This window comes from Haliotis cracherodii, unplaced genomic scaffold (assembly GCF_022045235.1).
Source record: "Haliotis cracherodii isolate W230 unplaced genomic scaffold, xgHalCrac1.p SCAF_17, whole genome shotgun sequence".
Classification (NCBI taxonomy): domain Eukaryota; kingdom Metazoa; phylum Mollusca; class Gastropoda; order Lepetellida; family Haliotidae; genus Haliotis; species Haliotis cracherodii.
Window position 1 is genome coordinate 21,091,956 of NW_027266272.1, and position 25,170 is coordinate 21,117,125.

General features: G+C 44.2%; 1 protein-coding gene across 2 annotated transcripts; it reads left to right on the forward strand.

Annotated features, from left to right (window-relative positions):
• On the forward strand, positions 1-24,303 carry LOC139464525 (uncharacterized). 2 transcript variants are annotated; one of them, XM_071246050.1, is made up of 11 exons: positions 1-96; positions 6,251-6,360; positions 7,987-8,133; positions 10,340-10,492; positions 11,417-11,517; positions 13,057-13,180; positions 14,727-14,828; positions 16,234-16,302; positions 18,189-18,329; positions 21,687-21,762; positions 22,765-24,303. In XM_071246050.1, the coding sequence occupies exons 1-11, from the start codon at positions 54-56 to the stop codon at positions 22,857-22,859; spliced, it is 1,161 nt and encodes a 386-aa protein (XP_071102151.1). In that variant the 5' UTR covers positions 1-53; the 3' UTR covers positions 22,860-24,303. The 2 variants fall into 2 exon arrangements, with proteins under 2 accessions (XP_071102151.1, XP_071102152.1); XM_071246051.1 differs by having other exon boundaries at positions 2-84.
• Positions 24,304-25,170: the final 867 nt, after the last annotated feature.

Below are 25,170 nucleotides of genomic sequence, written 5' to 3' on the forward strand. Positions count from 1 at the left end.
TGTCACGTCCATGTGTTCGGATTTGGACAGCGGATTCTAGCTGGATTTTAAAGATGCCAAAGAATAAATTCAAGAAAAAGCCAGGTTCATCCCTTGGTATACACATTTTGCTTATGTAGTTATCTCACTGCTATGTGTCGATCATGTTTTTCACAGTAACAGCTCTTGGAGACATTACAGATCAAATTGCAATACCCTCTCGCTTCACGATCCAACACCCGTTTTCGGACTTAGGGAGACTTACACGTCTTTACGATCCAACACCCCTTTTTCCGTCTTCGGGAGACCCGTGAAGATCCGTGGTCTTCAACAACCCTTGCTTGCCGTAAAAGGCGACTATGCTTGTCGTAAAAGGCGACTAACGGGATCGGGTGGTCAGGCTCGCTGATGTGTGGATCGATGCTCATGATGTCAGTCACTGGATTGTCTGGTCCAGACTCGATTATTTACAGACCCCCGTCATATAGCTGGAATATTGCCGAGTGTGGCATTTAACAACAAACCAACCAACCAACCATCTTAGGGAAACTTACACGTCGATCCAACATTCCTTTACAATCCTTAGCGTTAGTTGTGGGTTAGGGTATGGGCTAGCTGTCTCTTTAAACAAATTAATCCAATGTAATTTGTGGTAACTCTGTACAAACTTTTCAAGTTTCGAATTTCACAGAAAATCGCTACTGCACATGCATATAAAGGTAAACAATCAGGTATTGATGATGTGGTCAATGAGCGCAAATCTTTGGGTAGGGTGTTGGTTAATTAGATTAGCCCTTTAGACTATCTTAAGTTCAAGCTGGCAATCTGTGTTTCATCCTCAATGTTGCGCTGGTTGAAATTTAAAAAAGTACACCCAGTATTAAAATTGCACCACTCCCATTTCATGAACGAGGGCCATTAATTATCTCATTTTTTAACATATTTATGGTGCCAACTGCATCACTGCAGTAGCACAGATAGGATAGTGAGTCTCCTTATATATAGTCCCAGATAGATTGTCAGTTATAAGGGCTAGACTGAATAACCTGCACTTTTCAACTTAGGTCGAGAGTAGACGATCTTATAGCAACTTCTTTTGATACTGTAAAGGCGACTTACTTACTTACTTACTTACTTTGGAGATTTAACGTGCGCTTTCCGACTGATGTGTATTTCGCACACGGGCCCGGCCAGGCCATTTAATGTGTTTCCGAAAGGGGCGAGGGTGGTCTGTGCAACCCAAGAGGGGGCTTTAGGGGTTGCTTATATAGAATTTGGGAATTTTGAGATTTGGAATAGATGCTGATGGGGTTGGGGAGGAGAACTAAGGGAGCTGGGTATGGTGGATGATTGTTTGTTTATGTGATTTTGATTTGGTAGGTTATTATGGTTTTAGATGCGTTTTATTAGTTCCGTTTTTATTAAGAATACGCCTAAGGCCTTGAAGTTTTCTAGTTTATTTTGTGGGTTTAGTATTGCTTCTAGAGTGAGAGCCTTGTTTAGATTGAGGGTGGTTTGTAATGCGGTTCGATGTGTTAGGTAGTGTGTGCAGTGGATGAGTGCGTGTTCTGGGGTTTCTGGTTGTTTGCAGTGTGGGCAGTTACCTGTAGTGTGTTTTTTAAATTTTTTTAGGTGGTTATTTAGGTTGGTGTGTCCTGTTTGGAGTTTAGTGATTACTCTGTCGATTTTTTTTGATGGATGGAGAATTTTTGGTTTGGTTAGTGGTTTGCTGAGCACTCTTTTGATTTTGCTATTTGAGTTTAGATATAGGTTATGCCATTTTTTTGTGATTTTTTGTTTGTTTACACTTTTAATTTCTGATTTTGAGATGGGTAAGTTTAAGCTTATTTCTGGGATTCTAAGGGATAGTTTAGCTGCTTTATCGGCGTTTTCATTACCGTATATTCCTACGTGGGCGGGTATCCACAAGAAGGTTATTTGTTTGCCTGCTTTTGTTAGGTCGTTGGAGCTTTTAAGTATTTGATTTATTAATTTAGGTCGGTTTTTGGTATTTTTGTTTTGGAGGGCTTGTAGTCCACTTAGGGAGTCAGTAAGTATTAGGATTTTTTGGTTGTTTTTGGATTCTTGATTGTGGAGGGCTGAGGCCATGCCCATTAGTTCGGCCGTGAATATTGATTGGTTATTTGGGAGTCGGAAGGATTGTGTGGTTTTAGTTGGTTGTGTGGTATGGACTCCGAAACCCGTGTGTTTGGAGGTCGGATCTGAGGATCCGTCCGTGTAAATGTGACACCAATTTGGCCAATTTTTGTGTATGTATGCTAGTGTGGTAGTTTTAGCTATGTTTGGGTCGGTTTGTTTATTTATTTGGCTAGCTAGTGTTGTGTCTATTTTGGGTATTTTAAGTTTAGGGGTGAAGATATTTGATTGTTTGCAGTTTTGTTTAAGATTTTTAATTTGGTGTTCATTTAGGTAGTTTGTTATTCTTTGGGATATTGGGGTAAGTAAGGGGTGTTTACGAGCTAGAGCTTGGTTTTTAGGGCTGATGTTTTGGTTTATTAAGTTTTGGATGAGAGGGTTTGATTGGGACGCGGCCCAGAAATTTAAGCTTAGCTGTTCCCTGCGTAGACTTAGTGGCATTTCTCCTGTTAAGGCCTGAAGTGAGGTGTAGGAGGTGCCATGTTGGGTGCGTGTAATGAGTTTGAGAGCCTGATATTGTATTGAGTCAAGTTTTTTGGATAGAGAGTTGTTTAGGGTGTTGTATATGGCGCAGCCGTAGTCTAGTTTTGATCTAATTAGGGATATGTAGAGAGAGAGGAGAGTATCTTTGGAGGCTCCCCAGTTAGAGCCAGTTAGGCATCTTAGGGTGTTTAGGTCTTTACTGCATTTAGTTGTTAGGTTTTGGATGTGAGCATCCCAGGTGAGATGTTCATCGAAAATAAGTCCTAAGAATTTGGTTTGTTTTTGAAATTTGATTGTTTGGTTGTTTAGCTGGAGGATTGGGGAGGCGGGTTTCATGTTTTTATGTTTGAATACTATTCCTGTTGTTTTTTCTGAGTTAAGGGAGAAGCCCCATTTGTCAGCCCATTGTTGTATTTTATTAAGAGATTTTTGGAGTAGATTTGTGGCCATTTTCATGCTTTTAGTGCGGATCCAGATGGCTCCATCATCCGCGAATTTTGATGTGTTTACTTTAGGGGATAGACCCTCGAATAGATCGTTTATCATTATATTGAAGAGGGTGGGGCTGAGGATACTGCCCTGTGGAGTGCCATTTTCTAGGGGACATTGGTCCGATAGAGTTTGGTCTATACACACGGTTATTTTACGATTGTTTAGGAAGTCCAGGATGTAGTTTATTATCTGACCTTTGAGTCCTATTTTTTTAAGTTTTTGTATTAGCCCATCGTGCCATACCATGTCGAAAGCTTTAGAGAAGTCTAAGAAGATGCCTGTGGTATATTGTTTATTTAGTTGTCCTGTCTTAATATCTTGTTCTAGTCGGGCGAGGTTATCTAGGGTTGAGCGGCCAGGAGTGAAACCGCTTTGATCTGGGTTTATGGTGTTATTTTGGTTTAAGTAATGTTGTAATCTATTTTTAGCCATTGATTCCATTACTTTACATAAGTTTGAAGTTAGGGATATTGGTCTGTAAAGGCGACGTTTCGGTATAGATCCTTATACCGTTTTCAAGATTTCACTTAAACATGTTAAAGGAAACTAACAGAAGCAGTCCACATTCGCCGCCACTCGCCATCAATCAACAGAGATCAAGGCTATTTCATCCCATCCGCCTACTATGAACTCATTAAGCATTAACCACTACACCTATGCAATTTATCCTGTTTAATTGGCTTCGTGTCCCACTGGCTTCCACCTATGTGTTCTCTGTCCATCGTGTTGTGACAGTATTATCCTTCTGTTGTCATTACTTATTCATGTTATCCCACTCATGGATGCTATTGTTGTTACTGTTAATCCTCTACAATGAATCCTCCACCTACGGTATATATTCTGTACAATGTTCCTCATTCAGTTTGGCTAGTGGTTTTCTGAGCACTTTTTTGATTTGGCTATTTGAGTTTTGATATTGATTATGCCATTTTTTGGTTATTTTTTGTTTGTTTACACTTTTAATTTCTGATTTTGAGATGGGTAGGTTTAGGCTTATTTCTGGTATTTTGAGATAATTTAGCTGCTTTATCGGCGCTTTCGTTGCCGTAAATTCCTACGTGGGCGGGGATCCACAAGAAGGTTATTTGTTTGCCTGCTTTTGTTAGGTCGTTGGAGCTTTTAAGTATTTGGTTTATTAATTTAGGTCGTTTTTTTGTATTTTTGTTTTGGAGGGCTTGTAGTCCACTAAGGGAGTCAGTGAGAATTAGGATTTTTTTGTTGTTTTTAGATTGTTGGTTATGCAGGGCTGAGGCCATGCCCATAAGTTCGGCCGTGAATATAGATTGGTTGTTAGGGAGTCGGAACCACTAGCCAAACCTAAAATCCTACACCCCTCTAAAAAAATCGACAGATTAATTACAAAACTCCAAACAGGACACACTAACCTAAATAACCACCTAAAACAACTTAAAAGACACACCACAGGCAACTGCCCCCACTGCAAACAACCCGAAACCACAGAACACGCACTCATTCACTGCACCCACTATCAAACACACAGAACCACACTACAAACCACCCTCAATCTAAATAAGGTTCCTACTCTAGATGAAATACTAAACCCTCAAAATAAACTAGAAAACTTCAAGGCCCTAGGCGTATTCCTAATCTCAACAGACCTAATTAAGCGCATCTAAAAACTCATTAATCTACCAATCCAAAATCCAATAAACATACAAACACCCACCTCACCCGGCTCCCTTAGTTCCCTCCTCCACCCACCTCGGCATTTATTCCAAATTTAAAAATTTCAAAAAATCAGTATAAGCAACCCTTAAAAGCCCCCTCTTGGGTTGCACACACCACTTTCACCCTTCTCGGAATACTTTAAATGGTCCGGCCAGGCCCGTGTGCGAAATACGCTGTAGTCGGAAAGCGCACGTTAAATCTTCTATATCAGTCAGGCAGTCAGCCTCATTCAGTCTTGCTTCACAACAGTATAAGGATCTATACCGAAACGTTGCCGTTACAGTATTAAAGAAGTTGTTATCCATAAATTGTGTCTACTTTGTCATCCATCAACTTCTAAGAACCGTATTCGACTTGATAAGCACCCCGCTCTAATAAGCGCCCACTGCAGTATTTGCTAATATATTGGCAAGTGAACAATCCCAATTAGCACCCCGATTGATCCGATTGATCAATGTTCACAAGACTTATTTATTCGCGTACAATACGCACTCGTGTGTTATATGCACCCTTAATTATGGGCAATTAAATTCTACAAAAATATATCTGTCGTACATAAACATTTCAGGCTGTCAGCATAACCCACGAAATTTATCTTTCAACTCTTTTTTTTCACCACCAAAATAATATTCTAATAAGAGCCCCTATTTCTAATTTTGAGAGGGCACTGGGCGCTTATTATGTTGAATACAGTAATGCCTATCAAACAATTGTTCTGTAGCAGGCCCCATCTCATTAAAATCAGATCTAGGTTCTCGCTGCCGCTAAACAAAGATCTGAGGACATCCCATTACGGGTCACGTCAAAACGACCTTTCGCAAACTTTGACCGACCACTGAAATGACTAACAAGAAGTTGACATCAGCCAATTAAAAAGCAGCTTTCTCGAGCTTTACGGCACTTGTTTCAACCTGACGACTTCCATTTCAGACTACGCTTGGAACATATGTTGACACAGTTCTCGATAAAAAAATTTGAAAACTGAACAATCGAATAATCCAGAATGTCTAATATATGGTTGAGATTGTGTGGCAGTGCTTCCCACGTACTGTGCAATGCCTCCTCCTTTCAAATATTTATCCCATGGAAGAGAGAGACAAACGATAATTTTGACGGAATCAGTCGTACGGGCCGTAACTGTCGTTCAGAATAGCCCATGTTAACATTTTGGAGGTTGCATGATTAGAAAACACATTCCAACTATCACTTTCACAATCTGATCAGCCATGCTTTGATTGGTCGGATGAAAGGTCGTCTCAGGGATGTCCTCAGATCTTTGTTTAGCGATAGCGAGAACTAATATCTGATTTTAATGAGTTTGTAACAGGCCCAGACAAATTCGGCAAGTTGTCTGCAATAGGTAATTACTATTTCTGCAAATCTTTCCCCAATATGACCAGTAGGAATCCCTCTGAAACTGTGTGTACAAGCGTGGTGCATTGTGTTTCAGTGGAGCGGAAGAAGGCTCTGAGGGAGGCAGCTCGGGAAGCCAAACAGGAAGAAGCCAGATCAAGCCTGAAGGGAAAACAGAACTACTCTGTAGACCAGCTTCTGGACAAGGTGAACTGTAGCTTTGATGTACAAGAGGGAATTATCTAGGATACCTAACTAAATCCCCATCGCAGACAATATAGGAAAAAATCCCAAATGAGAATAAAAAAGTTGTCAAGTTACATTATCATAGTCATAAATAATGTTTTTTCAGGGGTGACTTTCAAGGCATTTCAATGACAACAGGACCAATAGACAAGAAGAGGCTTTAATCATGTTAATGTTCACTTTTACATTTGTGAATGAAATATTCTAATACACCTGCATTTTAACAAATTAAGGACTTTTAAAAAGTCCCATTTGTGACATTTTGAACAAAATTACTCATGTTTACTGACAATTACTTCAGAATTGGGGCTAGATGTCAACCCCTGAGCAGGTCTAGATAAATCAGCGTTAGAAATTGGCACTAGTCCTGTAGTCCTTGCCAAACTGCCCAATAGTTAAGGTATCATAAGGACTTGTAGAAATTTGCCCTTTTTAAGGGTTTTGCTTTGTCATTATAAGGACTAGTGGACGAAAACTGTTAGTTTCTACCACTGAATAAATCCCTGGTTAAGCAAACAATGAACACAAGTGTTACAGGTCTGTTTGGTTGGTGCCTTAACTGGTCCAGTCACATTTACTGATCAGGAAGTGCTTTTTGCTAATTAGGTGGTGGGCTTGATCATGGAGATGGGTAACTTTACATTTTTACTTAACCAGCCAAAAATGTGTATTTATTGGTGCTGAAAGATGGGCCTACACCAATGTTGTATCCCCAGTCGGTCAGGTTGCCGAGTGGTTAAAGTGTTCACTCGTCACGCCTAAGACCCGGGTTCGATTCCCGAGATGTTTACGATGTGTGAAGCCCATTTCCATTGTCCCTAAAGCATTGATGCTTTATTAACTAATTGCTGCTCATGAATACTTCCAATATCCTGGGGGGCGGTCGGGTGGCCTAGTGGTTAAAGCGTTCGTTCGTCACGCTGAAGACCCGGGTTCGATTCCCGACATGGGTACAATGTGTGAAGCCCATTTCTGGTGTCCCCCGCGGTGATATTGCTGGAATATAGCTAGAAGTGGCGTAAAACTACACTCACTCACTCACTCACTCACTCACTCACTCACTCACTCACTCACTCACTCACTCACTCACTCACTCACTCACTCACTCACTCACTCACATGTCCTGGATAGAGATGCCAATGGTTTTATTCTCCGTGCTACAGATTTTGGAGAGTTCGTATTTGTGAGCAGACAGGTTCAATGTGTACAATGTGTTAAGTCCTGGTGTGTATTGATGAAGGTGACACAAGGGGTCCAACAACATGACGGGGATACGGGTGGCCCAGTCGTCTAAATCGACGCAATTCGCTGTGCAGTGTCCCTTGGGCACGCCAGAAATCTATGATTGTGGGTTCGAATCCCGGTTTGTCCCGATCATGTTTCTCTGTATGTCAGCACCACACCTGTGCTCGTGGGTTTCACCGAAGTGGTAAACGTCTGTGACCAGCATCACTTCAGGCTTTCCTCCCACAATATTCTGACACGCTGTGATATAACTGGAATACTGTTAGAAGCGGCTTTAAACATGTTAAACCCAACTCACTCACTCACTCCACCAACATGAACATGGTACATGTCTATTCACAGGCAGAAGACTGCATTGACAGGTTTGAGTTTGAAGTGGCCCAGAAGTTCTGCCAGCGAGCATTGGAGCTGGAGCCCGATCACATCCGAGCCCTAGAGACAGTAGGGACGCTGCTGCTGGAGGTCGGAAACACTGATGGCGCCAAGCAGGTAGGTACATAGTTTGGGGGGACTACTAGGAGCATCTTTACTGGGTCACTGAGTTTGACAAGAGTTGTTCCCCTTAGGTATGCCAGAAACATGATCGACAATTCAAATCCAAGATTCACCCTGTTTTTGTTCCAAGCTTTGTCAGCATTATACCCGTGCTCATGTGTTTCACCAAAACGTTAAAGGTCTGAAGAAAGATGTGCCTCACTTCATGCCCTCCTCCCACATCAAGAGACCTGTGAAGATTCCGGGGTAGAATAGGTCTTCAGCAACCCATGCTTGCCGTAAAAGGCAACTATGCTTGTCGTAAAAGGCGACTAATGGGATCGGGTGGTCAGGCTTGCTGACTTGGTTGATGCATCTCATCGAACCTTATTGCGTGGATCGATGCTCATGATGTCAATCACTGGATTGTCTGGTCCAGACTCGATTATTTACAGACCGCCGTCATATAGCTGGAATATTGCTGAGTGCGGCGTTAAACAACAAACCAACCAACCAACCAATTAAAATGCAGGTCGTGTCATCACTTCTCTGTTTACTAACCAGGCCAGATGCCAGTGTTTAGTCTGGTGGAGTCCACGGGAGGGTCATACCAAGTTCCTGGGTCATCAGCTTCTCTATTGTCTGACCCATGAAGATCTGGGATAGAGTAGGTCTTCAGCAACCCATGCTTGTTGTAAGAGCGACTATGCTTGTCATAAGAGGCATCGGGTGGTCATACTCACTGACTTGGTTGATGCATGTCATTGATTATTTACATGTGACTAACCACGGGTCCGGGTAGTCCTGTGGCTACCCAGGTCCAACTCAGTACCCACCCGACCCGAGTACCCGAGTTACCCGTCACAGCCCTAGTCGTGTCATCACTTCTCTGTTTACTAACAAGGCCGTGACTATGCTTGTCATAACAGGCGACCAACGGGATTGGATGGTCAGACTCACTGACTTGGTTGATGCATGTCATCGTATCCCAATCGATTATATACAGATCACCGTCATATAACCGGAATATTGCTGAGTGCGATGTAAAACAACAAATGAAACAAAACAAAGAATCATTGTCTGTTACGTTAAATGAGGGATGAGGCACTGCAACTGAGCTACAGATAAGCTGCGTATTTGCATTAAATACCCCCCAAAAATATTCAAAACCCAATGACTTTCAATTAACTTGCATACAGAAACGCATCCATCAAATGAAAAACTCAAATGTATAAAAACAGCATGAGTAAATATCCAATGAAGCTTTTTCAGCATGCGTACAATGGAGCTAATTTTCAGAAACACAATTACGAGCTAATTTACTTTTCGAGTCAAGCCTATAGTTAGAACCCTTATATACATCTAAAACATTATTTCATTTTTCTCAAATGTTAGCTCATTTTGGGAAAAAACTAACAGAGTAATGAATAGATGAGTGAAAAAATATTTGTTACCCAAAGAAAAATGAAATAACCCAATTAAAATAGAAACCTTTGAGTAAAAACTCAATTGCTCAAAAAGTTATCTGGAACTCTGCTGCAAGTACCAATGGTACGGGGGGGTACGGGTGGCCCAGTCGTCTAAGGCGCAGAGATTCGCTGTGCAGAGTTGTGTCCTTTGGGCTCACCAGAAACCTATGATTGTGGGTTCGAATCCCGGTTCGCCCCGATTATGTCTCTAGGTTTGTCAGCACCATACCCGTGCTCGTGGGTTTCACCGAAGTGGTTAACGTCTGAGACCTGCATCACTTTGGTCTTTCCTCCCACATCAAGCTGAATGCTGTGATAAAACTGGAATTCTGTTAAAAACGGCATTAAACCCAACTCACTCACTTACTCACTCATCAAATGGTAAGATGTTCACACCCTAACTTCTTCCACTGACGCCTCCGTGGTCTAGTGGTAGAGCGTCCGGCCGGAGAGCGGAAGGTCCGGGACCAAAAGACGTTAAAAGATGGTACTTGTTGTTACCCTGTCTGGCGCTCGGCATTAAGGGGCTAAAACAAGGACTGGTCGGCTCGGAGTCAGTATACTGTGTCTGAGTGGGGTATTCATGTTAAACTGCGGCATGGTATCTCAGTGAGCTAGCACTATAAATCGGCATCAGTCCGGTCTAGTACAAGCAGCCTCACACACATGCACACACGCGTATATGCATATATAAGTGCAATACTCTTGGACGCGACGTTAAACCCCATTTCACCTCACCTCACTTCTTCCAGTGTTTTGGGCGGGCGGTGGAGGTGAGTCCGGAGGAGGGTCACGCCAAGTACATGTACCTGGGCCAACTGATGGAGGGCGCCACCGCGGTGCAGTGCTTCCAGAAGGGCATAGAGCTGATGGTCAAGGAGAAGGGAGAGAGGGAAGCCAAGGAGGTGAGACCACCATTGTCAATAATTGGCCTTCAGCAGTAGAAGCTAACATTTTTAGTCCACTAGTCCTCATAATGGTAACATATAGCAAAACCCTTAAAAATGGCAAATTTCTACCCGTCCTCATGATACCTTAGCTATTGGTCAGTTTGGCAAGGACTACAAGACTAAAGTACTCACGGAAATGGAAAAAAACTTTTTTTCTCAATTTAAAAATCGACACAAAGTGTTACGTAGCTGTAAATACGAAATAACAAAACAACTCGAAAAGTACTAGTCTGGATTTGCTAGTTTGATCTCAGTGAACAATACAAAATGTACTTTACAGGAGGTTATTTGTCGGCACTTTCAACGTTCAAAAATAAAACTAAGTCCAAATTGACATAGCAGAAACAGACTATAGGCATTATGCACCTGTTCTCACCTGTCGTCAAGGTGTCATAGGTCACCTTGATCTACTTACACCTGGTTATGCCCTGTTTCACAATAGTCTGTTTTATTCACATTTTTACACACTTTTACGCGTAAAAAGGCATAAAAACATTTGATACACTGTATTTGTTTTGTTTGTTGTTTGAATATTTACATATTTTGTATATTAACTGCAATAATCTAAGATCTGAGGTCGAAAAAACAGTTTTTTTTCATTTCCGTGAGTACTTTAGTACCTATTTCTAACGCTGGTCTTGCGCACACCACATTTCTCCATCACACTTCAAAACAAACAGATATTTTGCAGTGTCCAATATGTGTCACAGCTTTCTGGGACAGTGAAACTATAAATTTATTCATGTTTAGTGATGAAGTACTTCCCTTCTGATTGTATAATATAACTATTCCCTTCGACATTACTTCCCAAACTCAATTTGACAAGACTGGCCAAAGATCGTCAAACATTTGTTACAACTGTGTTTGGGATGTCGTCAGGTTGCAGCGGCATGCCGAGGAGCCGAAGACACCACCATCACAGACAGAGACATCTCCAACGCCTTCTGCTCCATCGCAGAGATATACATGACAGACTCGTGGTGTGTACTTGCCCCAAAACAAAATTTTCTCCTTCAAATTCCTCTGCTTGACATTTGTTCTTGGAAGAAACAGGACCCCGAATACTGTATGTCTTGAAATTAATGCGTCTCCAGATGAATGCGACTGCGGCCCCCAGCCAAAAATGCGACTCAGTATGAATTTCTAGTGTTTGAATGACATTGTTAGATACTTGTTACAAGGGCTGCTCAAGAAACACTGATATGCAATATATATATATACTTGTTTATTTTTTACCGAGATGGTATTTCAGCTATCCAAAATGTGAAGTGAGCCGTCTTCTTGTGTCATTTTGAGATATAAATGTGATGTTTAATCAATGCAAGCAAAGACCACTCTTGTTATTTCGCATTTAGTTCATGCTCACATTAGTTTCAAGATTTACAGTAATTAATTTCAAGGGTCCTTACAGGAAATATGAGGGTCCTGCAAAGTAACAAAGTTTTGACAAAGGTACAATGAATATTATTGTGTGTGTGTGTGTGTGTGATGCAACATGTTACTTCTCCTGCGTCCACTGTTATACATCTGTTAGTACTGGATGCTCCTCTCTGTGACAGGTAAACCCTGGGATTTGCTGGTTTGTCTAGTCTAGACTCAATTTGTGACAGGTCCCGTGATATAGCTGGAGTATTTCTTACTGCCCTGTTAAAAGCATGCACATACTCCTCTACTCTTTGTGCCAGCCGGGTGGTGGGGTAGCCTAGTGGTTAAAGCGTTCGCTTGTCATGCCAAAGGCCTGTGTTCGATTCCCCAATTTTCTGGTGTCCTCCGCCAGCATGAGCAACCAACCAACAAACCAACCGTCCACCCAACCAAACAACCACCCATCCACCCACCCACCCACCCACTCACTCACTCACCCACCCACCCACCCACCCACCCACTCACTCACTCACTCACTCATCCACTCTCTAATCAACTCGCTCACCCACTCACTCACTCTCACTCACCCACTCACTCACTAATCAACTCGCTCACTCACTCACTCACCCACCCACTCACTCACTAACCCACTCGCTCACTCACTCACTCACTCACTCACTCACTCTCACTCACCCACTCACTCACTAATCAACTCGCTCACTCACTCACTCACCCACCCACTCACTCACTAACCCACTCGCTCGCTCACTCACTCACTCTCTAACCCACTCACTCACTAACCCACTCACTCACCCACTCACTAACCCACTCACTCACTCACTAACCCACTCACTCACTCACTCACTCACTCACTCACTCACTCACTCACTCACTCACTCACTCACTCACTCACTCACTCACTCACCCACCCACCCACCCACCCACACACCCACTAACTCACTCACTCACTCACTCACTCACCCACCCACCCACCCACACACCCACTAACTCACTCACTCACTCACTCACTCACTCACTCACTCACTCACTCACCCACTCACCCACTCACCCACCCACCCACCCTCATCTTAGTTCACGTTTGATTATTTTCATTTATCCACACGGTTTGGATTTAAGCTGTGTCGTAATTTCAGTTTTGACGAAGATGCAGAAAACAAATGTAAAGAGAATGTGGAGAAGGCGATTGAGACAGACGGAGAAAACCCCGAAGCCTATCAACTGAGAGCCAGCTTCATGCTGTCTAAAGACAAGAAACATGTAAGTTTAGTATTATGCTATTCATTACTTTTGCTCCATAGTCTAGTGGTAGGGTGTCCGCCTGGACACCCAATCAGGGGTTTGATCCATGGCCATGTCATACCAAAAGATGTTAAAAGATGGTAGTTGTTGTTACCCTGCCTGGCGCTTGGCATTAAGGACTGGTCGGCTCATCAGAGTCGGTATACTGTGTCTGAGTGGGGTATTTATGTTAAACTGCGGTATGATATCTCAGTGGGCTAACTCTATAAAATCAGCATTAGTCCGGACTAGTATGAGCAGCCACACACACAAACGTGCACCCACGCAATAATCTGGAACTCGACGTTATGCTCCATTTCACCTTACCTCACAGCACCTCACCTCACCTCACCTCACCTCACCTCAATTTTGTTCATGAAAACTTCTTTGTGATAGATATTTTGAATACTGACAAATAACAATACAGTTGTGCCATATTAAGCATTCTCTTCTCTTCTGTCCCGTGAAGATTCCGGGTTAGAATTGGTGTTCAGTGACCCATGCTTATCGTAAGAGGAGATCGGGTGGTGAGACTGGCTGACTTGGTTGATGCATGTCATCGTATCCCAATTGCTAGGATTGATGCTCATGATGTCAGTCACTGGATTGTCTAGTCCAGATTCGATTACTGTAAACAGGGAATTTTTTGCGACTGTTTTATTATTGCGAGTTTTGCGAACGAGACTCAATCGCAAAAATTAAAAACGCAAAAATAAGTATAAATGATACATACATACTTTATTCATTGCAACACGTCATCAAATGTTGAAATCATCAACCAGAACTACAAGTTACTCAATAAGTTAAAAACACAAATGAATACAGAATGGTCACACAATACATCACAAATGACAGTGTAAACAGACCAGTTAGTGTCACTGTTACCTCACAGTAATTCTGCCTTCTTCCAACCTCGCTTGATTGCGTCAGTGTCCTTTGCAATTTTGTCCACACATGACATGACACTGAGTTGAGTCAATTATCGTATTTGATAATTGGTCGCAATCTCTTCGGGCCAACTTTCCGGCCAACTCAGAAAAACTAGCTTAGGAGAGAAGCTGTCTATTGTTTGGTACGCAAGGGGTCATCTCAACACGGCAACTCGCAAAAATATCTCGTCGCAGTATTGTCTTTGGCGTGGTATTCGCAATATTTTAACGGCGCAGAAATAAAGCTGTTTACAGTACTTACAGGTTGCCGTCATATAGCTGGAATATTGCCGAGTGCTGCGTTTAACAACAAATAAGCATAACTCTTGTCTCTTCTACACACACACACACACACACACACACACACACACACACACACACACACACACAGACACACTTGGACGCGACGTTAAACCCAATTTCACTTCACTTTTTCATAACATATGTCAGAATTAAGTTTTGAGATGAATTTGCTCAGTTTTGTCAATATGTTCAGTAAACAAATATTAATTTCATGTGTAGAGGTAAAACATCACTGGAAGTAATCCTTCCTCACAGCTGGTATTAACATTTTAAAACTTATTTCTTGTGAGTAGGAAGCAAAAGAAGATATTAAGAAGAGTGTGTCGCTATGGTTACCAAAGGTGCAAGCGCTGGATAAAGGTGATGTCCCTGATGAAGAATTTGACCCAGTTGAGGTAAGGACAATTAATGAATTTACTGTGATGAAAAAACTGCACAATCTCATTTTTTAGGATTATGTTAAGTGAAGGATAAATTGTTTTTAAAGTGATTGATTTTTAAAACAAGTTTCATTATCTTACAAAAATGGATTTAGGCTTGGAAGGGTAGTTGACTGTGTGCCCTTGTGTGGCCTGGTGTGGCCAAATGTGGCCTAGTGTGGTCTAGAGTGGCATGGTGTGGCCTAGAACGGCCTTGTGTGGCCTAGAGCGGCCTTGTGTGGCCTAGAGCGGCCTTGTGTGGCCTAGAGCGGTCTTGTGCGGCCTAGAGTGGTCTTGTGCAGCCTAGAGTGGTCTTGTGCGGCCTAGAGTGGCCTTGTGCGGCCTAGAGTGGTCTTGTGCGGCCTAGAGTGGTCTTGTGCGGCCTAGAGTGGTCTTGTGTGGCCTAGAGTGGTCTTGTGAGGCCTAGAGTGGTCTTGTGTGGCCTAGAGTGGTCTTGTGTGGCCTAGAATGGTCTTGTTTGGCCTTGTGTGGCCTAGAGTGGCCTTGTGTGGCCTAGAGTGGTCTTGTGTGGCCTAGAGTGGTCTTGTGTCGCCTAGAGTGGACTTGTGTGGCCTAGAGTGGTCTTGTGTGGCCTAGAGTGGCCTAGAGTGGCCTTGTGCGGCCTAGAGTGGTCTTGTGTGGCCTAGAGTGGTCTTGTGTAGCCTAAAGTGGTCTTGTGCGGCCTAGAGTGGTCTTGTGTGGCCTGGTGTGGTCTTGTGTGGCCTGGTGTGGTCTTGTGTGGCCTAGAGTGGTCTTGTGTGGCCTAGAATGGTCTTGTTTGGCCTTGTGTGGCCTTGTGTGGCCTAAAGTGGTCTTGTGTGGCCTAGAGTGGTCTTGTGTGGCCTAGAGTGGTCTTGTGTGGCCTAAAGTGGTCTTGTGCGGCCTAGAGTGGTCTTGTGTGGCCTAGAGTGGTCTTGTGTGGCCTAGAGTGGTCTTGTGCGGCCTTGAGTGGTCTTGTGTGGCCTAGAGTGGTCTTGTGTGGCCTAGAGTGGTCTTGTGTGGCCTTGAGTGGCCTAGAGTGGTCTTGTGTGGCCTAGAGTGGTCTTGTGTGGCCTAGACTGGTCTTGTGTGGCCTAGAGTGGTCTTGTGTGGCCTGGATTTGCAAAGTGTGGCCTTGTGTAGCCTCAAGTAGCCTGGTGTGGGCTAGGGCCGTCTGGTATGGCCTTGATGGCCTTGTATGGCATCATGGAGCCCAGTGTGGCCTAGTGTTCAGGTAGTATAGTTTGATGCTCATGTTTTTAGTTGCAGCTTTGCCTTGTACAGACTTGATATTGCTGAAATATTGTTGACTGTGGCATTATTGGACAATTACTTGCTTTGAAATACCCCTACCGCTTTGTAGTATTCTCATGCCTGTAGCCATGGTTACTTGTATTTCCAGACCGTTTCGCTGACCTTTGATGCCAGAATGGCCGCAGGGAAGATTCTGATTGAGGTGGAGGAATTTGAGGTAGCTTACACATGTGTACACCTTCTTTTATACATGATATTATTCCCCCATGGAGCCATTTGCTACCATAACTTTGGAAGTGACATCACTACATCAACAATTAAAATGAAAACAAAATGATGGTCCAGGCAGTCTATTCACAAAACTGTCTTAGCGCTAAGATTGACTTCAAGGTGTCGTAGCTAAAAACTGCTAAGTCTATTCTTTAAGCTGTCTTAGCGCTAAGATTGATTTCAAGGTGTTGTAGCTAAAAATATCTTAGCTAAGTCTATTTTGAAGCTCTCTTAGTACTAAGTTATCTGAAGTTGACGACAAAAATTAAGACAGGGTCAGACCTGTATTAGGAGCTTACAATAGGTACAATGGCGGCCCAAAGATGGCATGTTGAAGAAAACGATTCGACAGTATGGGTCTGTTGTATCATTTCTTTCATTACGCAAACAACAGATGCAACCAAACACCACTGAAACATTGTGTGTTTACTGATTATGACTTACGACTAACTGTGAGTCGATAACAGATGATAGCTTATATTCATTCCATACAAAATTTTACTTGAAACAACATCCCGTTTTTTTGTTTCTGTTAAAACACTAGCAGCGTATGTGCATGCTGTCGCAGTGACCTTTTCTTGTTAAAGGCAGTTAGTTTATATGGAGAGTGAGAGTGGTTTCCCTTTGACTACGAGTACAGCGTAGGCAGTAACAAATAATCTCAACCAATTTCAAACATTGTGCCTAGCAAGTATAAGGAGAAAGGTGTTAGCATCACAAAAAATTTATATTCCCTTGAAAAATCTACGATTGGGGCAACATCGACTTGATGTCTAATGGACTGAAAGCCACCAATCATGCTGTGGACAAACTAAAGCATGGCATATTAGACAGCTGGATTTTCACAAACCTTCTGCAACTTTCTTTGGAGTAGTGAGTGAGGTGTGGGTCTTCAGCAACCCATGCTTGCCGTTAATGGTGACTATGCTTGTTGTAAGAGGCAACTAACGGGATCAGGTGTTCAGACTTGTTGACTTGCTTGATGCATGTCATTGTATCCCAACCCTGTAGTTCGATGATCATAATGTCAATCACTGGATTGGCTGGTCCATAATGTCAGTCACTGGATTGGCTGGTCCAGACTTTATTATTTACAGACCGCCGTCATATAGCTTGAATATTGCTGAGTGCGGCATTAAACAACAAACAAACAAACAAACAAACATAGACTGGGGGCGTGGGGGGCCTAGTTGTCTAAGGTGCCATAATTCGCTGGGCAGAGTTGTGTCCCTTAGGCAAGCCAGAATCCTTTGATTATGGCTGGGACGAGTCCAAATTTACTAACCGGGTACCCACCCCCCTATTACCCGACCCTACCCGGTACCCGCTGTAGGTCTCAAGAGGTAGGTGAAAACTGTCCGATTGTGAAAAGTTTGACCGTAGCTCTGGTAAAATGTGTTTAGATATATGTATGAAATGACCTGCTGTATACACTAACGTTGACTGAAGTTATATTCAGAAGGAATGGGCGTGGTAGTCAGGAAGAACTGCGAACATTAGTGACTTGTTTAAACATAGAGTTTTAGATACCTTTTGTCATTAAACAATGTATCACGTGACTTACCAGGGGTCCGGGTAGTTCTGTGGGTACCCGGGTCCTACTCAGTACCCACCCGACCCAAGTACCCGAGTACCCGAGTTACCCGTCCCAGCCCTACCTTTGATCATCGGTTCGTATCCCGGTTCACCCCGATTAAGTTTCTAGGTCAGCACGACATCCACATCCAGACTTGATTATTTAGAGACTGGCGTCATATAGCTGGAATTTTGCTGAGTGAGGCATTAGACAAGAAACAAACAAATACTAATGCTGTCGTTCACTTGCTGTTCTAGCTGGCGTGTGAGGTGTTGGAGTCTCTGCTGGATGAGGATGACGAGGTGCCGCCGGTGTGGTACATGCTCGGCTGGGCCAACTACCTGCAGGGCCAGGACTTCAGGGAGAATGCTAGGTACTATCTCACCAAGGCCAACAAGGTAAGGCACCCAACATGTCAGGAACACATAGTACCATCTCACCAAGGCCAACAAGGTAAGGCACCCAACATGTCGGGAACACTAGGTACCATCTCACCGAACATGTCGGGAACGCTAGGTACCATCTCACCGAACATGTCGGGAACACTAGGTACCATCTCACCCAACATGTCAGAAACACTAGGTACACCCAACATGCCGGGAACAGTAGGTACACTCCACATATCGGGAACACAAGGTACACCCCACATGTCGGGAACACTAGGTACACCCTACATAGGGGGAACACAAGGTACACCCTACATAGGGGGAACACAAGGTACACCCCACATGTCGGGAACACAAGGTACACCCCACATGTCGGGAACACAAGGTACACCCTACATAGGGGGAACACAAGGTACACCCCACATGTCGGGAACACAAGGTACACCCTACATAGGGGGAACACTAGGTACACCCCACATGTTGGGAACACTAGGTACACCCCACATGTCGGGAACACTAGGTACACCCCACATGTCGGGAACACTAGGTACACCCTACATAGGGGGAACACAAGGTACACCCCACATGTCGGGAACACTAGGTACACCCCACATGTCGGGAACACAAGGTACACCCCACATGTCGGGAACACTAGGTACACCCCACATGTCGGAAACACTAGGTACACCCTACATAGGGGGAACACAAGGTACACCCCACATGTCGGGAACACTAGGTACACCCCACATGTCGGGAACACTAGGTACACCCCACATGTCGGGAACACTAGGTACACCCTACATAGGGGGAACACAAGGTACACCCCACATGTCGGGAACACTAGGTACACCCCACATGTCGGGAACACTAGGTACACCCCACATGTCGGGAACACTAGGTACACCCTACATAGGGGGAACACAAGGTACACCCCACATGTCGGGAACACTAGGTACACCCTACATAGGGGGAACACAAGGTACACCCCACATGTCGGGAACACTAGGTACACCCCACATGTCGGGAACACAAGGTACACCCCACATGTCGGGAACACTAGGTACACCCCACATGTCGGGAACACTAGGTACACCCTACATAGGGGGAACACAAGGTACACCCCACATGTCGGGAACACTAGGTACACCCTACATAGGGGGAACACAAGGTACACCCCACATGTCGGGAACACTAGGTACACCCCACATGTCGGGAACACTAGGTACACCCCACATGTCGGGAACACTAGGTACACCCCACATGTCGGGAACACTAGGTACACCCTACATAGGGGGAACACAAGGTACACCCCACATGTCGGGAACACTAGGTACACCCCACATGTCGGGAACACTAGGTACACCCCACATGTCGGGAACACTAGGTACACCCCACATGTCGGGAACACTAGGTACACCCTACATAGGGGGAACACTAGGTACACCCCACATGTCGGGAACACTAGGTACACCCCACATGTCGGGAACACTAGGTACACCCCACATGTCGGGAACACTAGGTACACCCCACATGTCGGGAACACTAGGTACACCCCACATGTCGGGAACACTAGGTACACCCCACATAGGGGGAACACAAGGTACACCCCACATGTCGGGAACACTAGGTACACCCTACATAGGGGGAACACAAGGTACACCCCACGTGTCGGGAACACTAGGTACACCCCACATGTCGGGAACACAAGGTACACCCCACATGTCGGGAACACTAGGTACACCCCACATGTCGGGAACACTAGGTACACCCTACATAGGGGGAACACAAGGTACACCCCACATGTCGGGAACACTAGGTACACCCCACATGTCGGGAACACTAGGTACACCCCACATGTCGGGAACACTAGGTACACCCTACATAGGGGGAACACAAGGTACACCCCACATGTCGGGAACACTAGGTACACCCCACATGTCGGGAACACTAGGTACACCCCACATGTCGGGAACACTAGGTACACCCCACATGTCGGGAACACTAGGTACACCCTACATAGGGGGAACACAAGGTACACCCCACATGTCGGGAACACTAGGTACACCCCACATGTCGGGAACACTAGGTACACCCTACATAGGGGGAACACTAGGTACACCCTACATAGGGGGAACACTAGGTACACCCCACATGTCGGGAACACTAGGTACACCCCACATGTCGGGAACACTAGGTACACCCCACATGTCGGGAACACTAGGTACACCCCACATGTCGGGAACACTAGGTACACCCCACATAGGGGGAACACAAGGTACACCCCACATGTCGGGAACACTAGGTACACCCTACATAGGGGGAACACAAGGTACACCCCACATGTCGGGAACACTAGGTACACCCCACATGTCGGGAACACAAGGTACACCCCACATGTCGGGAACACTAGGTACACCCCACATGTCGGGAACACTAGGTACACCCTACATAGGGGGAACACAAGGTACACCCCACATGTCGGGAACACTAGGTACACCCCACATGTCGGGAACACTAGGTACACCCCACATGTCGGGAACACTAGGTACACCCTACATAGGGGGAACACAAGGTACACCCCACATGTCGGGAACACTAGGTACACCCTACATAGGGGGAACACAAGGTACACCCCACATGTCGGGAACACTAGGTACACCCTACATAGGGGGAACACAAGGTACACCCCACATGTCGGGAACACTAGGTACACCGAACATTTCGGGAACAGTAGGTACACTGAACATGTCGGGAACACTAGGTACATCGACATGTCGGAAACACTAGGTACATCGAACATATCGGGAACAGTAGGTACTATCTCAGTGCACCGAACATGTCGAGAACACAGTGTTCGAAATTAGCGCCTGTGGTAGGTAGATCTTGTGTCAGGCCTGAAGTTTCAAATTTGTATGGGTCCTTATACAATTGTCACAATAAACTGCATTTTTTTTAATTGAGGTCCTGAGCTTCTAAAGTCTGTGGGTCCTGATGGCAGCCTGGCAATTTCTTAATTTCAGACACTGCTTGAACATGTTGAAAAGCTACAAAATAGCTCATGAGTACTTCAAATTTGACAAGGACGCTTGTAAAGACTTTGATTTATCATTAAGAAGTTTAGTATAAATAAGCACTAATCCATACGAACAGTACGTACGTACTGCCATTTTCATGCAAAACTATAGATGACTTTTTAAATACATCATTAAGTCATCAACTAAAACCATTGTTGTGAATTAATGTTTTACAGAGGTGTGGCATCGATTTAATTCACTTGTCGGACCTAAATTCAATTGGGCTTCTGTGATATGGCTTCAATATTGTGATGGTGACATACACTCATTCACACTTGTGTTTCCTTGGTTACAGGTGTATGCCAAGGTGAAGTACGAGGATGCTGATCTGTTGAAGCATATCACAGATTTGTTGGAGGAGCTTGGACCAGGTGAGCTCCAATTGTCAAACCGATTGCTCCACTTTCTTCTGCCTAACAGGGCTGTCGGGTAGCCTAGTGGTTAAAGTGTTCGCTCGTCATGCCGAAGACACGGGTTCGATTCCCAACATGGGTAAAATGCGTGAAGCCCATTTCTGTTGTCCCCCGCTGTGATATTGCTGGAATATTGCTAAAAGCGGCGTAAAACCATACTCACTCACTCTGCCTAACAGATGCCTCACTTAACATTGCTTGGTTTCTTGAAACTGGAGAGGTGGGGTAGCCTTGTGGTATAAACGTTCAAAGACCGTATATGGTATAAATCTGGCACTAAGACCGTTTGAGGTATGAATCTGGCACCAAGACAGTATTGGGTATATATGTCATGAAGACCGTCTTGGGAATAAATCTGGCACCAAGACAATATGGATTTAAATCTGGTATGAAGACCCTCTTGGGTAACGGTCTGGCAACAAGACTGTATATGGTAAAAACCTGGAACCAAGGCTGTATTAGGTATAAATCTAGCACCACAACTGTGTTGTGTATAAATCTAACAACAAGACAGTATATCATCTAAATCGGGCACCAAGACCTTATTGGGTATGTATTTGGCACCAAGACCATATATGGTAAAAATCTGGCACCAAGACCGTATAGGGTATAAATCTGGCAACAACACTGTATATGGTAAAAATCTGGCACTAAGACCGTATAGGGTATAAATCTGGCAACAACACTGTATATGGTAAAAATCTGGCACCAAGACCGTATAGGGTATAAATCTGGCAACAACACTGTATATGGTAAAAATCTGGCACCAAGACCGTATAGTGTATAAATCTGGCACCAAGACAGTGTTGGGTATAAATCTGGCAACAAGACCGTTTGAGGTATGAATCTGGCACAAAGACAACATTGGGTATAAATCTGGCGCCAACACTGTATTGGGTATAAACTCATACACAACAGCAGACACGCTTGTCTTTGAGTCCATATTGTTTCCTTCTACAGGTGAAGGTGATGAAGATGATGATGACGCTCAAAATGGCGTCAACGACGTTGAACCAGACAGTACTGATGATGAGGGCGAGGCTATGGAACACTAGACTGCATGGCCAATGTACACCGTTTGTTGTATCAGAAATGTGGTGATAGTAATTAAAAGATGCTGTAAATATCACCAAGATGGATCTGTCCTGGGGGTGCATGTATGTGGTCCTGCCCAGATTATTCGTGTGGCAGTATGTTTTGCATGCTGTTTTGTCTTGTATCATAAGCTTGACAACAACAAAACTGTTCTGGTGTGCCTTAAGGGACAGCAATGAAATTGGGACAGCTTTAACGCCTTTTACAGCCTTCTGTAAGTACACTCGTGACAAACATAAATCAAGACTACCAGTAGTGATTTCTAAGTCAAAGCTATCCATCTGGCTTGTGGAAAAAATGATGCTTTGGTGTAGTCTTGCAAATGTTCTCTAGGCCACATGAAAAACGTGTTGATACCCAGAGTGAGGGGTAAAGCTTTATCTTGTGGCTTAAACAGTTTATTCAAGATATGATGTGATATTTGGCTAATTGCAATGTACAGAGGCTGCTTGTTATGTGTAAGTATGTAAGACATATATTAGCATTACCAGCACAGCCAGGGTGTAGAGGTTTGCAATGTACAAAAAACTGCATCCTTGGTCTCGTTCCACAAAACGATCGTGGCACTAAGATGATCATAACTCCCATACTTTAACAAAGGCTAAAACTGTCGTAGCGCTACAGCCGCGTTGTGGAAAAGGGCTCTATTCAAGAAACTGCGAGACATGGACTGCCCACGGTTTGTTCAGTTTAAGTCAAGATCTGGACCGTGGAGTGCAGAGTTATCATTTCTGGTTTGTCAGCACCAGAAACTTTCGTTACACCTGAGTGGTAAAGTCTTAGCACCTGCATCACTTTGGGCTTGCTACCCACATAACGTGACACACTGTGATAGCTGAAATATTGTACCGAGTGGCCTTCTGTGCATCTCGCTGATGCGGATGCAGTGACTGTTACAGGCATTTGTAGGGCTGAGACTGAACTGTCTGGGCGTGGCACTGTCTTATTTATCAGGGGGCACAGGAGGCCCAGTCGTCTAAGGCGCCGCGATTCGCTGTGCAGAGTTGTGTCACTTAGGCACGCCAGAAACCTATGATTGTGGGTTCGAATCCCGGTTCGCCCCGATTATGTTTCAAGGTTTCTCAGCACCATACCCATGCTAGTCGATTTCACCGAAGTGGTAAACGTCTTAGACCTGCATCACTTCGGGCTTTCCTCCCACTTTAAGCTGACACGCCGTGATATGACTAGAATACTGTTAAAAGTGGCGTTAAACCCAACTCACTCACTCACTCACTCTTATTTATCAATGGTTTCCGTAAAACAGTAAAACGTTAATAATCCACCTGACTCCGATGCTTCTATAAAATGGGTTTGTTTGCACCAGTTTGTTTGTTGAAGTTTGTTGATGCTATGAAGTCAGTACAAATATTGGTTCATGTGAAAGTTTGTTGAGAAATAAAGTTGTCAAACAGTTTCAGAAGTTGTGTTATTTTGCGCTCATTATTAAAATGGGCTAATTGGAACCTAGTCAGGCCACATTACACATTCCAAGTACCATATTGATTGTAAGAGGCGACCAAGGGATCGGGTGGACAGGCTCGCTGATTTGGTTGATGCATGTCATCGTATCCCATTTGCGTGGATCGATGTCAGTCACTGGATTGTCTGGGCCAGATTTGATTATTTACAGACCAACATCTTTCTTTTTGGATGGCATGGCCAGGGGACTGATCTATTAGACTCAAGGCAGATGCTCTATCCACTAGACTGACATTGTACTCAGACAATGTTGCTCATTATATCGACCACTGGTTTGTCTGCCTTGATTATTTACAGGCTGTGGTAATATAGCTTGAATGAGCTGTGTCATTGATTAAAACATTTAGCAGTGATGTATCAACTCAAAAGTATCATGTTATATTGATATATTGATTAGGTTTAGAAGAGGTCTTCAGTGACCCATTCTTGTAAGAGGCGACTATTCTTGTACGAGGTAGGGTGACGGGTGGCCCAGTCGTCTTAAGGCGCCGCGATTTTGGTGTGCAGAGTTGTGTCCCTTGGCCACATCAGAAACCTATGATTATGGGTTTGAATCCCAGTTTGCCCCGATTATTTTTCTAGGTCTGTCAGCACCATACCATGCTTATGGGTTTTACCGAAGTGGTAAACGCCTGACACCTGCATCACTTCGGGCTTTCCTCCCACATTAAGCTGACACGCCATGATATAACTGTAATACTGTTAAAAGCAGGGTTAAATCCAACTCACTCACTCATAGGCAAGTCTCACAGGAATATCAATTAGGTCAGGCTCACAACCTTGGTTGAT